Source organism: Trichoplusia ni, chromosome 17 (assembly GCF_003590095.1).
Source record: "Trichoplusia ni isolate ovarian cell line Hi5 chromosome 17, tn1, whole genome shotgun sequence".
NCBI lineage: Eukaryota > Metazoa > Arthropoda > Insecta > Lepidoptera > Noctuidae > Trichoplusia > Trichoplusia ni.
This window is the reverse complement of record NC_039494.1, coordinates 2,611,103-2,632,479: the sequence shown is the minus strand read 5'-3', so window position 1 is coordinate 2,632,479 and position 21,377 is coordinate 2,611,103. Positions and strand designations below refer to the sequence as shown.

The following is a 21,377-nucleotide window of genomic DNA, read 5'->3' as shown; positions in this document are numbered from 1 at the left end:
GATTGGAGGAATGTGTTTTGGCTCAGGTAAGGCTAAGGTTCGTATGATAACGGAAGACAATAAACTGACTGAAAGGTATGGGAGTGCAGATAAAGTTGCACATGACTTTCTTTGCAGTCGACTACTCGAGAATCGTTCATAATGCGAGACCATTAATGGTGTGCAAGCTCATTAGAAACTGTTTAAAGCATTTTAATAGTTCAAGACTTGAATGAATGTCCTTTACAGCAATGAGGTTAATAAGGCGAGCAGTAGAAAGTTAATTATTTCTATGACTTAATTGTGTCTCACTTAGAACACTAAGTTGGTTTTTTGTGAGAGTAACGAAGTAGCTACTGACACTTTTAACATTTATTTGGTCAGTATGAGGTAATAATGTAGAAGATAACAATTTATTGAAAAAATATGATGTATTTTATCTTTTATTTATTTATTATTTTCTTGCATATGGGCGTCGTGTTAGGGTACATATTTTTTAAATTTTGGGTTACTTAATTTAATTTGAAATTATTTTTTGACTTGAAGGTGTTGAATTTATTTCCAGTTTTACTCTGGTGTGTACTTTGAAATAAAACCCCGTTTTAAATGCTATTTTTTTCTTAATTTCCTTTTCTCTGTAAACCTTGATTGGTATTCAATATAAATTATTACTTTGTTTTGCGTCTACGTTGAAAAAGACATATGTATTAAGAAGTCTCAAATTTTAAGTTGATCGAAATAAAACAAAACGATTTTATTTGAAGTCATTTAATACCAAATATAATGTAGACAATGTGACACATTAAAATATGTTGCAGTCTCAGATATTTTACGTAGAAAGTAAGGCAGCATTAATTTTAAAACTACAAAACATTTCATATAGGAATGGTTAAAATTACAAACTAGTAAATACAAGGCAAACTGCGAACTATGAATTCCACTGCTACACGGCACGAGTGCATGGAAGACCTTTTTGAGATTTCAAGGAAAGTCATTTCATTTGTTCATACACGTCTAATACATGCATGACTTAAACTTAATCTATAAATTGAAATACATTTGAGATACGTTGAGAATCTTGGCCCTTTACTTCTGAACATCTTTCATGGCACATTTGGAACAATTTATGAGTATAATGTATTCACTTCGAACTTATCAAACTTTGATTATTCATTCACACTACATTCACTGTGTTATGGTCGTCCCCTATTCAACAAAATATACTTTTGATATCATTCATGATTCCAGTTGCATAACTTACAATTTGACTATTATCGGATTCTCCCATACGTAGCTACGCATACACAATTTTATAACTATTAGTTACATGTATAACCATAATGTTTACCTAAACAATGGAACAAAAGAAAAGCACATATAAAATAATCTAATCATATAATATCTACTTAATTGTATTTGAAAGACTTATGTTAAGACGATATGTCTATTCTGAAGCATTGTCATATCTACTAGAAAATAACTCACTGAATATTTTATATCAATTGGATTACTTGGAACTGGTTGCCACCAGGATTAATGTCAGCCATAAATATGTCTTAAATAATAATGGCTAAAGTTTATTATAAAATGTAATCCATATTAATACAAAAGATAAAATAAAACAAAATGTTAAAAATTAAAAATGTCTTCTATATCTCACGTAGTAGGTGGGGGCTGCTGCGCGATCTAGACAAGTTATACAGTTGATTGCATTGTATTTTATTATTTGTCAAACGTTAAAAGATAATTCATTGTTTTATAACTTGCCCAAATCGCTTTTGCCTTCGACCTCTATCTTATTCGTTACATGCTAATACAAAAGATATATACTATGTCTAAAATAAAATCGGATGATGTATACTTTTTATGTACTTTAAAATATCAATTGCATTTAATCTGCTTCAAATTCATAAAACTAAATATTTACTCAAATATCGATATAGTAAACAGTAGAATGTTGCTTATTCGCAAAATCGTAGTACCACAGTATATTCCATATTCTTATAACAAACAAAATGCTAGAACGTCGTACGAAACGTATCAACAATTTTATACTAATTATACATCGAATGATTTACTAAATTTAAAGCTCAAGGCAAAAAGGCATTGTTGTCTTACATAAACAGGTAAAATAAGGAATGTCATGGTCATTCATGTCGTTGAAACTGAATTTCTTACATTAATGCGAATGAGCGTTATAATTTGAAAGAACAATACACTGTGTCCTATATTTCCTTACAGAAAGTCTCGGATACAAGATTCGAGGATATGATCTAAATGGATTGTATAGGAATCTCATCGTTTTGTATTCTCAAGCGTCGCATTCGAGACATTCGGATACATTTTAGGATGATTCGAGGAGTGCTGTGTACTGTCTTAGCTCAGTCTCACGACTTACGTCTCTGTTTCCTTTGCGTACTTGTCAATGTTGGGGTAGATGGGAGCCATCTCGAGAGTCGATGGAGCTGAAGGTGCGTTGGAGTTCATGTGCAGCCGCCGTGACAACTCGTCTAGGACTTCGCCGAATACACGAAGCGACATATTTTGACCCAGCAGATGCAGAAGTAGGAAGTCTCCAACCTGAAAACCAAAAAAAAACCATTAGCCCAAAAACTACAGGTCAAAATTCTAGAACTGTAAATTGTAGCAGATATGATTCACATGTCACATCAATTTATCCTAATTTAGAAACCTATTAAATTATCATTTGAATTAATGCGACGAACTGTATTAAAGAGTAAGGTCTTCAATTTGTACAAACCTGAGTTTTCCTCACAAGTGACTCGACTCCGGATGGGGTTCCGAAACGGAAACGTCTTTTCAGGATGGTTTCGCGGGTGCTTGGCAATAGGATTACTGCTGCGGAGTAAGCTAGGGCCAATCCACTCACGACCGATAGGATGATAAACCTGGACAAAAATATATCGTTATCAACAAGTGAAAGGTACATTGAAAAAAACAAACCAAAACAATCTTAGCAATATCATTCATCATTTAGGATTCCTTACAGTCGCATGTCAAGATTTCTCACTCTTTAAACGGACATTACAAATTTTAAACTAGATCGGCATTGTTTGAAATTAATAAAACTGAAGTAAATGGAGGTCAGCTTACCAGAACCACAGGAAGATGAAAATCTTCTCATTGAGGATGTTCAATGCCAACACGCAGAGCGCGTCGTGTTTCTGGATCGTTCCAGAAGCACCGAATTTGTGGAATGTACACTTCGTTATTCTTGGAAATACTTCAATCTGAAAAATGAGGATATGCAATTAGGTGCTTATTTTGGAGTTACGATAAAGTTAAAATATCGAGGATCCCTTGTCTCTTTCTCAAATTAATGTTTATTTTTATTATTGTTTAGATTGCCATCCTATTTCAATCTGGCTATCGCAGTAGCTACTGTATTTTGTTGTTTGTTATCACTGACATCCGGATTTATTTTTTATGTAGGATGTAAAGTAAAAAAAATCCTTATCATGTTAATAAATGATTGATGATTTTCTACCAAATATTATACATACCATAGGATCTGTTCGTTGTTCCTGGTTCATATTCGAAAACTTGACAACTTCAGTTCCGTAAGTCAAGAAGGCACCTCCAAGGAACGTGTCCACGAAAAATATGTTTCCGACCTGAGATATTGAATAACATTAATTGATAATTATAATTAATTTAACAAATTTAATAACATAATTAACAAACGATGCGTACTACAGTCATTGTGCTGTTTCTAGATAAAATCGCCTTTGTTAATGGCAACAGATCTTTGTACGCGACGTGCAGAAACACGACAATGCACTCCTGACTCATTTAAGATTAGTCGTGACGATATTTGTGATTTATATGGGCCAACATAAAAACTTACCACATTAATGAAGTTCAGCATTTCGCAGAAGAAATAGCCGAAGGAATAAGTGTTGTGCATGTGGCGAGTATCCACCAAATACTGGACAAGACGATTCTGTGGTACAAACAAATATTTAGAACAAACAATTACGTGCATATCTGAACAGACGTAGAATATTACATAATAGACGTTCCAGCCTCGTTTAATTTGTCTTATTAGGGACGTTCATCAAGTTTCATTAGTATCGAGACTTATCTCAATTGTACCACTTTATTAAGAAACCAGATACGTGCCTATGCTTGTTCCTATTAATTCACTGTTATCTATCTGTTTGCTATTGTTATTTGATACTGGAACTAATATTATATTCAAAGAAGTTGAAATCCTTACCAAACGGTTGTTTTTGTCATCGGAAATGCTGGCAGCAGTACCACGCATACCATCGGAGATCATGCGAACCTTGCCCTCTTCCCAGTTCTTCCATACCCAATGGGGCACGTAGAAAAGCAGTCCCTGCAATAATAACATCGTATTTTATTTCAAGATCTGTATAATACACAAACGTTTGTTCATTATCGAGATAGCATGAGAAATCTAATTAAGATCAAACGGTTGTTCATAAAAAGTTAAAAGACAATTATAATTCCCAGTCTTACTCACATACTTTGAAAAATTGCATCATATTTTACGTAATACGTAGATTTCTTATAGTCGACTTAAAGTCGTATGCATTTTTGTCGATTACGTATAAAGTCTTAATATCTTACCTGGAAGAACAGCATAAAGGGAACCCACTGGTAGTAAGCGTGTACACGTTTCTCCTCTTCGAAGTCATTGCCAAGGCCAGGATGTACGATACCCCTAGCGTTGGAATTCGGAAGTGTGAATGTGTAGGTGATCCAGCAATACGTGTTGAGGACGTGGGCAGGTATGGCTCCGTCGTTGATGCATGAGATCGGTTCGCCTGGAAGGAAGCAAACAATCATGTTCAATACCTTCTTCAATATGTTAATGCTTCTACTACATGTGCAGAAAACTGATAAAACAAAAGATGGTGATTGTAGGCAAAAAATCTTGGGAGAAAAGTTACTTAGGTATATGAATGAAATTGCGCTGTAATAAAGTGCGTAACCAAGAACCGCAAGTGGGTTACGAAATTCATGCCACCCTTTACCAAGCACGTAGGCAAATCGTGTTGTGGTTTTTACCTGACGTGGATTAAATGTAATTCGTGATGCGTCGCTGGTCTTGCTTTATTTTGTTGTTTTTCCCCTACCTAAAAGCTTTGCTAGTTGTGATACTTTTAAGTTATAACTTTCACAGACTATGGCCCATGAGTCACATTGTCTACTTGTGCGAACATTAGCGCTGTTACTGTTATGAGTGCTAGTTGTACATTAACATGCTCATTATTATTAATGTCAGGGCTAGTAGGGCTCTTGAACTTTGCTTAGGGCATGTCCAGTTGGTCGGGACTCGGAATAAATTTAGATTTATGTCGTTCGCCGTCCCTGACATTGCAACAACGTTTGCGGATGACAGCAATATTAACTGTAATAGTGCATCTGCCCCTCAACCTGTCGCAATTGTGACGACCGTGATTTAAATCACCTTGCACGTTGAGTTGTTCCCCATGTTATTTGTTCCTGTTACTATTCAATCGCCAAGTTCCTATCAACGTTTTAGTTCGTAACTTCTATATTTTTCCTGCCTATCAGTATAATGTTCCTAATTTTTTACGTCATGCATACCGTTATGACCGAACACAAATAAAATTTGTCCTGTTTCATCCAGTCATATGATCTCATTTAATTAGACTGGCCGTTCTGTCTCGGATAACATTGAACCACACAATAACATGTCAATACCACAGAACTGGTGTACAGTTGACGACAATGTGGGGAGTGACCAGCTTGCAAAATAACGGATGCTTGGTGGGCACAGCTCTGAGAATTTCGCGTTTATACCAGTTTCTAATGCATTATGCATCATACGAGAAATGCATAAAATAATTATGGTACATAACAATGAACCTGAAATACAATGACCGGTAACCGTTAAATATCGATAACATTTTAGTTCGTATTTATTAATGCAATTTGATTCGTTAAATTTAATTTAAAACTATTAATGTTGATACGTCCTATAGCACAATTAGTAATGAATAATAGCTTAGTAAAAATTTCAAAATATTGTATCACATTATTTGAAGCTGTGACTCAACGGGAGGTGTCGAATTGAATAAAGTCACATGATTGTTAATTGCTCCATTGCTCCGTCCAATTGTTATTGCCTTTATCATCGTCTTGAGAATCAAATGAGACAAAAACTTGAACTCATTATTAAGTGACGTTTGTATTACATAATATGAGATTGTACTGTATCAGCTGTTTGTTCCATGTATTTATGTAGTTAAGACATTTCTTAAGAGCCTTCTTTATCAATACGGAAGATAATTTTCTCATACAAAAAAAAATACAGTATTAATTCTTATTCTTGCTTACCAGTGACTTAATACAATATTTTAAATCCACACACAAAACTGCATTGTAACTAGGTGGCGTTGTATAGAGCATCCATCAACACAAATTGCATTTTCAAAGCTGTTTATGTTATCATCAAGCTATTCAAGTTATGCTAATTCTAAGTTACATTAAACATTGTACTAGTTAGGAGCATGATAAGGTTTTTAAACGATTCCATCAATACACTGTAAATAAAGTACTAGTTTCGCTGCGATTGCCAGGTTATTAGTGGGTCATGGTAAGCTGGACAGAACTTAAACGTGATATAAATTATACCTATACACTCATATATGGATGTTATATATAATACAACGTTGTAACGGACAATTTAGGTCGTGACTTTGATGCTCGTGTGGACGATTGCGAAATTCTGTCAGATTTGTGTGTAACCAAAATTATGTTCCTATTGTTTGGCTCGAAGTAAAGTACTTATGTATATTGTTTCATCTCCGGCAATACATCCCGTTATGATCAATGCTCATGTTTAATAAACTTCAACCAGTGTATAGGCAGATTATTGTATTGCTTTTGACATGCAAAATATCATTCATAATTACGTTCCGAAACCAAAGAGGTCACATTGTTTTAGCGTGATGTCTTCACATGGCTGTGCTGTATTAAAGCTCATTAATGTGATTAGTTCTCACGCCGAGACGCATAGTAACAGCCAATATGTACTGCAGTTATCGCTGCTAACAACGGTGTTTTGATTACCAACACCTGAGGCACAAATGTGATTGTTCAGAGTGCATGTGGGGCAAAATATCACGGACTGCAACGTTGCTATAAAGTATAAACTCTATACGGTTTGCTGACTAAACCCGCGAGACATCCATACGTGACTGAGAAACCTGACTGATTATGCAGGTACACAATAATAACTTAGTTCGTATATTGGAACAGCGTTGGAAAGTTACAGACAATAGTTACGGCCTAATGACCCATTAAGTATATATAACTTGTGTAAATAACTTGCATGAGCTCGTATTGTTTGGTTTTCAAATTCGAACTAACTGCAGACCTGGTTTCACGTTGACTAATTGACACTAAATATAGATAAACATACACTGTAACAAAATAAGTAAATGAGATGAATGCTCCCCACATATTTGCTTGAAGTCAAACCGCAAAATTGTTATTTACCGGTATTACAATACTGCAATCTAGCGGACAATTTAAAATTAAATTATTTTAATACTACAACTATTTATTGGTTGTTATGTAACTTCAGCTATTTATTATCTACATTGAAAGCACGTCGCCTATGATCACGTAATAATTCGTACGGTATTAATGATAATAAGATGCCATTGAAATCTAAGTCCAAACACGTTATGTTGAAACCTTAAAATGCAACAACTTAGAAAGATAGTCTGCAACACTCAATCTGAAAGCTCTCACTGCTTTTATGTTCAAATAACAAGGTAATAATCGTCATATGGTTAATAAGTTGAGTTTGAAGTGGCCATTAAGCAGTAGTTTGTTAGTGTTGTGGGCTCATCGAATGGGGGGCACGCGATAACACGAACGTAAACATCGTTTGTTCCACCGGTACACTTCCTTACATCACGTACAGTACATAAAGTGTAATAATCATGATCGATTTGCTAAGAAAATACTCGGTAATCGAACTGGATGTTTTAATGGGTTCATTAGCGTGATGCCGTGAGGTAATAGGGATAATGATGCTAGGTATGTTTGGACGACATGTTTAACGATTGTTTACGTCTATTATCATGTATGTGATAGTTAGCTGTAGCTTGAACTAGATTTGGCTTGAACTAACACAGATGTGGCTCGTTCACTTCGTGAGGAACCTCTTTTGGTACAAGTTATAGGATATTGGTGATACCTAACCTAAGTAACGGATGATGATGAGTGTCCAGGTCTTAGGTCAGAGACATCACATTGTTATGCTTATATTTTATTTAAATATCCACGTCAAAGACAATAATACACCTCTAAATAGCAATGTCAATATCTCATACATTGTATTTGACTTTGAACTATTTGAAAAGACAACTTAAGTCGACCGTAAAGTGATCAACATGACCTTATAAGCGATTTCTATGTTTAGTCGATCACTTGACACAATTACTCAAAATTTACTAGTCATTGTGTTTTTATAGGTCTATTAGTAAATTTAAGATACGGGTAATACCCACGTCACATTAATTTCTCTACAAATTATAAAAACAAATCCATTTACTTGCATCTCGATACAATAAACTGTATAATGGATAATACTTTTAAACAGAAAATAAAATTCCATATGAAATTAATTCACCATAAGATGATAATTTATTCTATCTATTAATCAACACTTTGGTGCTAAGTCTAAAAAATAAAAATCCTAAGACCTCAACGTGTTGATTTCAACAAAGCAAGCTTTCGAACAAGTCATAAGATATATGCGCAAATAAATATGGAGCTTGTGACTTGTAACTTGTATCGTTCGCGACTTTCAGTCTGTCTCATAAGTAGTGGCTAGTTTTGATACGGTTATTGACCTTAGCAGTCGTTAAGTGAAACGAAGAATACGGCCACTGTATGCCATTACGTAGAGATCTGTTAAAGATATATTATATGCATTGTAAACGACAGTCATTAAAGAATACCTCTTCCTAATGTCTTTTTTACGTCAAATACAAGCATGAAGTTTAAAAAAATCCATTGAAGATCATTGATAAATAATCGTAGGAACTTATCCTATATATTTTTTAAGTTTCATGCTTGTATTTGCTGTGCTAAAATCAACCAGCACCTTTGTCTACACACTAACGATAATTCTGAAGACGCGAGCAATGACGCTTAAATCCTAAATTCAAAACTTAATCCGTCTTATCAAACACTTGTTAAGTTACCTAATAAAATAATCTCGTAAACTCCGTATAAGTTCAATGACCCGTTTCGCTCTACTGGATTGAGTCTTATCACGTACATACGTTTATGAATGCTTGTATGTTTGTACAATCAATTTGTCATGACGTCTCAATTTGGGTAACTGTTACACGGCGTTCCTGTGAACAATGACCTGAAAATGATTCACACTTTTACGGTAGTTATAAGATCTGTCAGACGGACTGTTTCTATTCAGACTGTGTTATTCGGTTTTTGGGTTATTGTCTAGGTCATACGTTTTGTAATTAGTGATTTTAATGAACTTTCACTAATTTCTTGTGATGCTTTCTCGAGTATAATGTTATGATTTTTGTTGAGAGTGGTTTAGATAAGTTTTAGTTGTTGCGTTGCTTTGTTCTCACGTTAGCTTTTGTAATGATTGTACTCTTAAAGTTGCATTATACAAAATATATGAGATAATAATGGATGTTCTTTTCGTCATTCGCGAAAGCGCTTTGCCTTAGATTTGAACAATTAGATAGATCAAGGTTTACAGAGTTTCTTTTACTATCTGAAACACCTTTATTAGTATTTTAATAACTACTTATAATAGATACCTTAACTATTGCACTGGTACCGTTTTATTTTTCTAATTTCCTTTATACATTGACAACTATTATCGAAATAAAGATTATTAAAAACGTGTGTAAATATCTCTTAGAGGAAGCAATAATGTCCGGAAATGTGTATGTGATAAAGTATTTACTATTGTTTCCTCCCTGATTGTAGTTTAGCTTTTCAATTTAATGGATACACCTAGTAGTGTTCCATTTAATGTTAATGAATTTGTTCGTCATATTAGGTACTTACGCGATAAACTGCAATAATATGAATTACTATACTGTAACATCACTTTGTTTCCTTGAAAGCACACTTTTACCTACTATCAAATACCTAACCGTCATACTCTCTTATTGACACATTTCAAACAATTTCTCAAAAAGTTAAAAAAAATATTAGTCCGTCTGGATTCAAGACTTATTTTTGGAATACAAGAGATGTCTCCAACGAAGGGGTGTTCCGCGTCATTAAGTATTCAATTGAAAGATGATAGTCGTACTACTGTAACAGGTTGCTATTCCGCACTAACAACTCAACTAACACAACAATGACCCATATCCCGTTTACTACCCGCGATCAAATCATTTACTGATACAACGCACCATTGCTTCTACTATCTTCGTGAAAATAAACTTATTTTTCGTATTCGTACGTTAAGATGGGATAAAGTAATCAAAAATTTAATGTGTTTCGAATGTCAAAACATATCAATCTCATCATCACTGTCAAACATTGTTGACCTACTTTTAATGTAAACAAACTTTAAATGTTCCATGTGAAGAAAACGATAAACTGGTTTTCAATAACGAGTATTATAATTTTAACAAATTAAAAGTCATTAATGATATTATTTAGCGGTCACAAAAGGAAATAGTGATGCAAATGTTAGAGAAAGACTTACCAATAAGGTTATTGGCGGTGACGAGTATACAGCACAAGAACAATATGGCGGATGTGATCCGATAGTGCATTCTGAACACCATGTTGTCGATGACAGCCTTGTCGATCAGGTACCGGACCTTCACGAAGCCGGCCACCGACGACACCAAACCGAACACCGCCATCTCGAAAGTTCTTCTTTACTTCGTTGTCTGAAACAAACACAAATTCAATGCAAAAACAGCTCTAAATCATACGATCCTTCATACCTTTCTCTGTTTCAATTATGCAGTCTAAAAACGACCTAGCTGCATAAATCGAATGTCAATTTATATTCTATTTATTACCATGCTGTTGAAGTGAATTGCAAATAATGGCTTCACAATAAAAATCAAACTTCGTATAGATCGTCTGAGGCAACCCTTTGTGTACATTATAACATCGGTCACAAAAGGCTCCTATAAATACATCGACGCGTCTTTTCTAACTTCGTGACAAGTGCCATACGCCACCCATACGAAATTAGAACTTAAACGGTAAACTTTATTCGTGTTTTGATTCTATCAATGTGTGTAACAGCTGTGTGGATCATTCGTTCACATGTCTCCCCTATCGTGTAAACATTTGCTTTATACCGATAAAGTTATGTGGCGAAATCATGGATTTATATTTGACTAGGGATCGTCTTCTCTCAATCAATGACCTCAAATGTAATTCAATTATGTAGCCACACTACCTCTCGCCCACGCTCAGCCCAGTTGGTCTATCGAGTCTTGATAAACCAATATTTTTCCTACACGTCGTTGTATCTCCATAGTATGTTAATTATGTAAAAGAGTGAGGGAATATCTGGAATGTATTCAAGTATTCTTTTTGAGCTGTATTTATGTTCGTTCTAGCCTTGCCGTAGGATGTATACAAATGAGAGTACATAGTTACAATAGTCTAGTAGACAACGCATGATAAATGGATCTAACCTTGACGACTTCTTGATCCCGTTCCTACGCGGTGTCGCCTCTAACATGTGCTATTTAGGTCGCTCGCAGGGGGCAGTAATAATTGATCATTGAAATTTATTATGAAGCGGTAGCAAAGACGAGAGCTGTAATGAGCTGTTATTGATAGAACGTGTATGAGTCGTTAGATTTTATATTTCGTAACGTGTGATTTGATTGCGACAGATAGTATAATGTTTTTATCAACTCCATTATATACACACGGTATGACATAATTTGGTAATATTGCAAGAAGTTTCAGCTATTTTGCTAACATAATCGTAATCGTGTTAGGATGGTGTGCGGTGGAGGCGAATGGTGCGCCGGCGCAGGGCATGTGGCGGGTCGTCGACCGGCCGCTGTTCGTGCGCCTCCTGCGTTTTTAACCTCCCTTCTCCCCCGTGCCCCTCGCTGCTTTACCTCAACCGACCCTGGCTGATGCATCGCTTGGCAACGCAAATTTTACGCGGAAACCAGTTTGCGCGGCGACAATCGTTGCCAACTTTGCATGTCGCGATTCCGGATTCGATTAGTTTTGAACAATATTTTTTCCACTGACGTCTTTATTACCGGAATCCTTGTCTAAACTTTCAACATTTTTATAAACAAGTTCAAACACACAAATATATTTACACAAAAATATTTGCTTGTCATTTGTACGTTCAGCTAAATATCGATATGTCGACACATTTCCTAAACGATAAATATTTTGAGGAACCCGTTGTTTGCTAACGCCGAGACTGATAATGGGGCAGAGGAGAGGGGAGGTGAGGCGTACATTCCGCTGTTTATGACATGCACAGGCGCACAGCCAGTGGCGGGTGGGCTTCGTCCCTGAACCTTTTGTGCCGCTCTTAGCTGCATATCCTTGTTCCACTCACTTGTTACCGCAGACCATTTATCACTGGCACTTCGCGTTGCTTACTCTGGTTATATTACTTTTTCGACATAAATTACTTTAGCGTTTCCAAAGATTAAACCTGGATAGTTCTTTTCGAGATTTAACGACAAAACGCGTGATAATGAGCTGCATACAGCTGCCGTATTATTTGAACCGACCGGCACGCGTCGCCTCCCAACTGAATGGACACTAATTGCGGTAAATGTTAGCCGCTTGAACCTGCACTATACACGTTTAAACATAATACAATACCGACGACGACTTTCGTGGGAAAGAATCTTAAACTGGTATCGATACCTCGTCGGACTGTCGGACAATACGCATTTCATCAGAAAGCGTGTCTAATGACGTGAAACGATTGGTCCGATTATTATTATGAGGTAACGACAAGATTTGCAGTGCAAGTGAACGGCACAGTTTGTCGCTTCTGTTGTAAATTACATCGTCTCAAGTCTTGCTTGAGGCTGTGAAACGGTCTGATTCAATTCGGTCGCCGGCTGGTGTCGTCTCGTGTCTGATATAATTAAGTCTCATTGACTGCGTTGATTGTCAGCGGCATTCCTTCCCACATTGTTTACATCGTAGAAAAACATTGTGAAAACACGTGGTATTTATTAGCATATCGAAGAACCAGTACAATTTATGGGTGATGTACAGATAAGCTTGCTGGTTGGTTTTAACATCCGCAGTGACTATGCCTGCGTTTCGTCATGTTTTGTGTCTATTGATACGGAAATGCGCTTCAAATACGAGCTAGTGGTTGCGTTAATGCGGGTCAGCTTAAGTTTCATAGACCTTTTAAACTTCATGCTCTGATAAAATTCTTGAATACAGGAGTAGTACATATGTGTTAACGATATTGCATTTGCAAAGAAATTGTCATAATATGTAGATAGGGAATAAATTATCATTTTAGGGTCAAACATACAGGTTGGAATTCTCGATGAGTTGATAAACAAAACCGTGCTTTGTAAAACATATGCGGGCTAATTGATAGCGCGTGCGCAGCTTATCCAATGAGATACTAAACTTTTCAACGTGCTTAGTATCGCATTGCATTTCTCTACGCCCTCATACAGAGCCAACACAAATAATTACTTAACAATTTACTCAGACCTCGTTCCTGGTATTCAGCAGCTCATTTAAATATGGTAAAAGGAATTTATGTACCTTAGAAAGACCAAAATAACCGTGACTTTACTGCCAATTAGTGTTAGTATTATTTTTATATGAGAAACACGAATACTAAACAAGTTTGCAAGTTCAAGGCGTGTTTTAGAGGTTATCGCCAGGCGCTTCGGCGTCATCATGGATGCAGGTGCCGTGGCCGCGCGCCGTGACAAGAATAATATGTGAGACCGGTTGAAGATGCCCCCTTTTGTGGCAACAAACTAAAGAAACTCTCACACGGTACCTAATGGGAAACCAATCATTTCCTACTCTTTCACGCGTTATTTTGAAATTATATTGAGCTGTACTATAAACTGTTATGAAATCGTGTGTGTTGAGTACTTGATGTGTTGACCTTTTTACTCGATCCTCTTAGATAATGACAGTATGGTATTTCGATTACTTGAATGTCAAACGAAGTTCTTGCTAATGTCCATCACTAATTATTTCGCTACAAATTATTACTGATTAATTACGTATACCTACTTTTTATATAAACGCTGATCCATAAATATAATTATCTATTCGATATTTATAAGTCCGTGGCACATTGTCAATTACTCAGTAGGAAATTATTTCTATAGTCACTCGTATTGTAATTGTTATTTTGTTTGAATCGTTCACATGTCCGGGTTGTTATAAAATTAAGCGGGCAGTGGTTTGATTGTTTTTATTTCTTTATTCACAGCGTCCTTGGTCGGCACATCTTTAATGAAGTTTCGTGGACCGTGAAATTCGCGTGTTTAGATGTATTACCGTTTCTTATTAAGGATTTATGAAATAATTCATTGCTATATCGAACACTTAACTAGTAACCTACTAAGTAGTATGAATGGAACGTGGTAATTATTTATTTAGATAAGGTGTTAAACGCGTTCATCCCTTTGCCTAAGCTAGCGTTTGTCCATTCCATTCAAGTATAGTTCCCGGTAAATAGAGCGGCGTCCCTTCCCCACTTGCTCGTCGCTCAGGTAAACGGGGACACAGCCGCTACCTGTGACCATGAGAAACTCAACACTGACATATCGCAGCATAAGCATCTTTAATTCACAACATTATTACCTTAATATGAGCCCATTAATCGTTCGTTCATTACTTACCCACCGTTCCTACCTCACAAGACAGCGAGCGGAATAAAAAAGAAATGGGATGACTATGCACAAGGCTTTTGTTCCCGCACATGTATGCTGTCAAACAACATTCCTTGCGTCGTCGATATGAGTTAAGCTCGATTCAATCCATTTCACTAAGCTTTTGTGACACAACTCACTTACCTTTTAAACCTAACTGTTACTTTTCCAGCAACTCCGGTCTCTTAAATTTTACGATTGCAAGTAGCTCGTTCTTTGTACACAACACTGATCACAGCCTCACTTATTCGTCTAAAAATACTTTGCTACAATAGTTCAACGTCATTGTATTACAAGGGATATGTCATATAATATAATAAAGCGGTTGCAGTAAAACGAGTGGCAACTGGGGGCCCGCAACACAGCGCACCAGCTGCTCGTGGGTCGGAAACGTAACTGAACGAACGAGCGCCGGATTCGATCGGCCTCGTACGCGGTGACTCGCGCGGGATTTTACTACCAATGTTTGGCGTCTGGGCTGCGTGTGCGCATCTCTGTCCGTCTCTGTCGTCCGCGTGCGACGATCGCATGGCGCGCATAGATGCCGTCTCGCTCTTAAGCTAAAATGCACAGTAGCAAGTATCCACGAGTACTGAACGAGTTCGAGTCGAGGGTCTTGACTCCGTCTTGAGGTTTCTCCGTGAGCAATACTTTGATCTCTCGTGTGTCGATTTTTTTGGCAAGATTTTGATGACTGGTTTCGACGAGTGAAGTTGCTCGCGGCTGTTAATTAACACATTTCGGGCCATAGTAATTTAGTTAAAAATTGCATTATTATATTAAAACAATTGGTATACAATTTAAACTGACCGTTTATGTTGTCTTTTCGACTGTAAAAATCAAAGTATCTTATTATCTTCTTTTATTTGCAATTCTGTAGGTTTTTTTTACAACACAAATGCGTTTCTACTTATTAGAGGTTTTTAGTGAGCATGACTAGGATTTTTTTTCAGCAGCAAAACCTTGTTTGCTCGTCTTTATTAGATACATCATGTGAGGTTAATGCAGCTTATACGGCAGTCCCTTTATCTCCACGTATGATTAAACACTTTGCCCTATTCCGACCTCAGCTATATTCCATATCATCTTGCACGCGTTACATATTTAATCCGTTCATCATGTCCTCTAATAAAGAGACAATTATATGGTCTCAGTAATTACAGGTCCGGTCTCAAAGCGCTGTCAGTTGCTATAACCTCATTGGACAGGCATGCGACCGTCTACCTGTTGGACAAGCCAGAAAAAAAACCTAGGTACAGCTGAGATGTTGTTTTACCTGATTGCCCATATTCAGTACTTTGGCTGATGATTACGTAAGGCAAACAGCGGTTGGTTAGGTCTGTAGTTAGTGCTTTCATAAACTTTATTACTATTATTTCTCAACGATCATCAGATCTTAGTTTTACCCGAGTATTAAGATTAGTTTCTGCTGATAGCTGATACAGCTAGTAGTGTTTTACTTGCCTTGATATGTAACTAAATGGGGGTTAAATCTGCGAGTTTTATTTTGCTGCTTTTCAACTTAATTGTTAAATTATCAATTCACTTATTCATATCTTAATTCATTGATAGATATCTTGTTCCTCGATTCTTTTAAGTCCTGCCTCAAAGCTTAATTATTCTACTCTGTACAGGAGAGACATAATGCTTGTTATTTAGTATTCAATTCTCAACTCGTTATCTTACTTAGTAACATCAAAAATCTGCAAATCGTTTTGATCATTCAAGCAAGATGTTCGTTGAATGTAAGGAAAAATACGTTTTATATAAACGATTACGAAATAATAATTGTCTAATGAAACGTCGTAACGTGATAGAAGTTCGATGCGCCGGAGTTGTGCAAAACTTGATTTACCTGTTTCGTCTGTCATGATAAAATCTAGCTTTATTTCTAGTTTGTTTTCGGCTGGTTACGAAAAATATAATATGACGAGCACTGGACTGCTAGGAATTTTAGAAAAGACTTTTTTTACTGTTTGATTTATTAATATAAGACTTAAATGGCTGATGTGTTTTGTCAACATGATTTTTTAACGACTGTTTCTCATATTCTTGCCTAAATACAGTTTAAAAGGAAAATCATCCTATTAAATAAAAACCATTAGCGAACTCAATTTACATCACAAATGGTAATAAAATGTTTTATGTTGGAATAAATGGACGTTTGTGGTTTCTCTACTGAAATTATTTTGATAGTTTTATTTTGTATTTTTATTCTGCGGTTAAATTTGTCATAGTTCAATATATTTATCTAAAATGAAAATCAGCAAATATTCTTTAAGGTGAAAAATCTGCCAATTTATAATAAAAGTAGGCTTGAGCTGATACGGCATTAATTTCACCTGCCTGTATACAAATTCATAATATCATCAGCAACAAAACACATTACAATATTCTTCACTGAAATTATGCAAAAAACAAATGACATTGTTAAGTATTTATTACGTAAATAAAGATACTACGGTTGCAATATTGTACACGTCACTACGTCACTATTCCGTATATTACAAGAAATCAGTATTGCTTGGACGTAACGAGCCATAGTTGGAATTTATGTCATAAAACCGCATGGAAATTTGAATAGCTGTTATGGAATACGCACCTATCAAATTTAGAATAATAACAATGTGTATATGGCAACGGCAATACTATTTTAATAATATTCGCATGTAGTATTGGAAATATCGTCAGATAATAGTTTGATGATTTTATATTAACCGTCGTCGACGGGTCATTCAACTTTACATATTTAAGTAGGTGGGCTTGCTATGTCAATTGGTTGTTGACCATGAGCATGAGCAACGGATATTCACACTAAGTATCTGTCAAATTGGATTTACTTCAGTATTGGTAATTGTGATAGCTTTAAGTTAGACTTTATTTTAAAATATGGATATTTTCATCAACCCTGGGTTCCTGTCTCTGGTCACTATTTTGGTTTATAATATTGTATCTATTTTCTAAATAATTTAATGCAAACAAAAGTCCACAATTCTAGACAATAGACCTATATTTATTAAAATGACTATACAAGTAACTAACTTATGGCAAAACAATTAATTAATTTAAATGTTATTACTTAATCCTTTCCTTATGCGATAATTGCGATGAATAATGTTAGGTACCCGTATTTTATATAGGCGGTTTAAATTATACATACAACTAACACTAGAGTAAAATAACAATTCATGGTGACGTTTTAAAATTATCTTTCCTAGATGCCGTCACCCTATACGTCATGCAAATATCTGTCTATTCTCATCGATTTATAATTGTCGAGCGTGCCACACCTCTATTTCATTTTCGTCCGACTCCACTAACATGGCAGTAATGTAACAATCAATATAAAATACTCAGAAGAGTTTAAATGCACAAATTCTAAGAAACATATTTGAGGAAGTACATTAACAATTATTTCCTCCTGTGAGTTAAACTTTTGGAACGAAATTCTAAAGGAGACAAGCTATTGAGACATTAAACGATTTCTTAAAAATATACATTACTTTCATCGGATAAGTACAGTTAAGACACAAGGTTTTAAAAGCTAAGTATTCTTTCTCCGTCGCATAAGCATTATTGGGTGGCGTGCGGTAACCGCCCCGCCAGACATCAACCAGTGTCGCTCGAATAACTGGTTTGGTGACCTTTCTGTTGCACATCGAACGGACCCATACCATGGATTTATTTAGGTAATCAACAACCAATAAGAAGCCAGTTCTAAATGACTCGTGTACAAAGTCCTGTTTTTTTCTCTATACAAACTTGGTTACGCAATAACTACTCAATCTTGTCTTGAATTTCGCTCAGGTTGCGCTAAGCACGACTTCAATGTAATGAAATGGCTGTCGCATGAAATGGCATTACCTTTCTCATATTATACTTTTCTTAATAATTAATACGGGTAAGTAATAATGGTGAAATTCCCTTCCAAAGCACTTAGTCAACGATTTCTACATCTTTTTAATATTATTTTTAAAATCTCGCGCAGAACCTCAGACTATGCCTCAGACTATTAGTGGTCTTTGAACAATGTCCAGGAATGTCTATCGTGTAGAAAAGTCTGCATGTGCATATTTTAATACATTTGCTAAAGGGAACCGGTTTTTCGCGCGGCATCTGAAGAACAGCCACGTGGTCACACTATTGCATACCTCCGCCGTCTGGGATCTCTGTTCACTATAGATATTTAGTTTGCATTTTTATCTGTATACCACACATACGTAGAAAAAAGAGGTTGTATTACCGAGGAAAATCTATTTAAAAACTTTTATGTGCTATGTTCTATCTGGTATTATTATTGGCTACGTAATAATATCTCATTAATATTCATAGATCCTAATACAGCATTAGTCCTGTTACATTGCAATTCTAGACAAAAATTGTGCATAATACAAATTAATGTAACGGTATTGCTGAATCATTTTTAAAAGGAAACGGCTTAGTCACCTTGAGGGTCAAATAAATCTGAATAATTACAATTAATCGGCGAATCTTTGCGATCCATTCGAATGTTTCTGTTCTTTCTTTGATCCATTTAACGAGATTTTTTCTATAGGTTTGCAGTCTGTCAGCCAGTTAAAAAACTATAATATTAGACAATATGTCTCCTGTATTGGTCTAACTGTAATTCAAACTTTTTTGCAGTACAAATAAATACCTGCATCAAATTTCATGACTCAATTGTTTTTATTCAACTTTTCCTAATGGGTTCTGCATAAAGGGATTTACAATTGTTTTCATTTATTGTTTGGAAAAAGATGTGTCATAATAACAACAACATTGTTTTAAATTGTAGTAGGTAATAATATAAATAAGATAGAACTTCGAATAGACTGATGTCATTATGTCTAAATATGTATTTCTATTTATTTTCCTCACAGGGTGTATGTTATTTAAAAAATAACTTATCTGCCTTCGTGGACTGCCGACGATATCTGACAACATCTATAGCTATTATAATAAATTAAATTCGAGCTTCTTATTGTACTACTCTCAATCAAACATTGATGTTAATTTAATCATTCGCCTTTTACTGTTACCCAGCAGGACCACTTCTCAGACATATAAGGGAACATTAACAGTACAACTACCAGTATTGCTGCTAAATAAACTTGAATGAGCCTCATTAGCCCGTGCCGATATTTAACTCAGGAGTGTAGACTGGTATCAAATCCTTTTGAACTAAGTTGTATTTTTTTTACTACTGGTATTTTTCATGTTTTCGATTGAATGTAATCTGCCTTAGTAGTCGAATTGTCTCCCAGAAATTCTTTTTGCCTGTCCAAACGTGACTATTTTATAATACACTTCGCAACAGCTTAATGTCCTGTATGTAGTAACTTCTTAATCATTAGCATTTATTCGTAATATGGATTTTCTACCGCCATCTTTCGATCAGGAAAACTTATAGTAATGACTTGCGTAGCTAAGAAATTACTTGCTTAACAAAATAAGACCTTATCTGACCGTGTTAAGGTTTATTTTCAGTGTGCTACATTTTGAAATTCAACTTGTGAATAAGCTGATTGAAAGCTCGTTCTGCGATAGTTTCGTGACCGTTTAGCCGCTCATCTAATTCGGGTTTAAAATATGCTCTTCTTTTGGAACGTATAATTATTGTTTATTTGCTATTTCCGCAGACTCAATTATCTGCACGATTAAAGTTACGAGAAACATTCAAAATACATATCTGAACTTGAATCTATTGAGGGCCACTAATACGTTACTTAAGGTTGAGATATTACTTTTTTATAAGGTTGTCTATCACTACATAGTAACCATACTCTTCCGAAAGTGACCATTTTGTATGGTTTTTTTATTCGTATTTAGTGGGGATGAGAATTAGCTTGAAGAATTCTTAAGTTTCTTATCCATGGTCTTGTTTCACAAAGTACCTACTTATTGGTATTTTCCTTAAATAACTGTTATACCTTCTCGTTAATACGTTAATGTATTCTGTAAACGTTTTACTTGATGTTAAAAGATAACGTCTTTTTATCCTCAAACGATGCCGATACTTACATAATTATATTATTGTACCTGGCGACATTATTATAAGTAATACAACCGCCATTAAAATTGTCTACTATTATTTCTTAATTATTCGGTATTTTTATATGTTCAAGTATTTCTTAATAACTGTAACACATATTATATTATAGAACAATCAGAGCCAATATTTGACATTTAGGGCGACATTCCTAACATATTGGGACGGTCAGGTTTTATTTCCAAGAAACCATTTTTGGATGAAGCATAATATTCGCACGCTCAAGTCTGCACGTATTGGGGTTTTTATGCAAGGAAACTCGATTTGTAAATTATTTACATATTATATTCATTATTCACTCGTCATTGTCTACGTTTAAGCATAATACAATTAATTTTCCTTAATATTTTTTTATTCATCTGCTATTGCATTACAGCGCATTAGGTTAAACATTTTATAAGTATATTTTTACTGTTTCAAATTTAACGATAACTTGT

At 35.4% G+C, this 21,377-nt stretch overlaps 2 protein-coding genes across 3 annotated transcripts in view; one reads left to right on the top strand and one right to left on the bottom strand.

Annotated features, from left to right (window-relative positions):
- LOC113502591 (dedicator of cytokinesis protein 3) overlaps positions 1-21,377 on the top strand; it is a 56,197-nt gene that overhangs the window by 7,440 nt on the left and 27,380 nt on the right. The window lies entirely within an intron of this gene.
- LOC113502592 (innexin inx3) lies at positions 732-15,319 on the bottom strand. The gene is made up of 9 exons (XM_026884210.1): positions 15,036-15,319; positions 10,718-10,907; positions 4,597-4,793; positions 4,220-4,342; positions 3,848-3,943; positions 3,504-3,614; positions 3,094-3,230; positions 2,741-2,888; positions 732-2,559 (listed from the first exon to the last, which is right to left on the bottom strand). Exons 2-9 carry the CDS (start codon positions 10,878-10,880, stop codon positions 2,374-2,376), a joined length of 1,161 nt encoding a protein of 386 aa, XP_026740011.1. The 5' UTR covers positions 10,881-10,907; positions 15,036-15,319; the 3' UTR covers positions 732-2,373.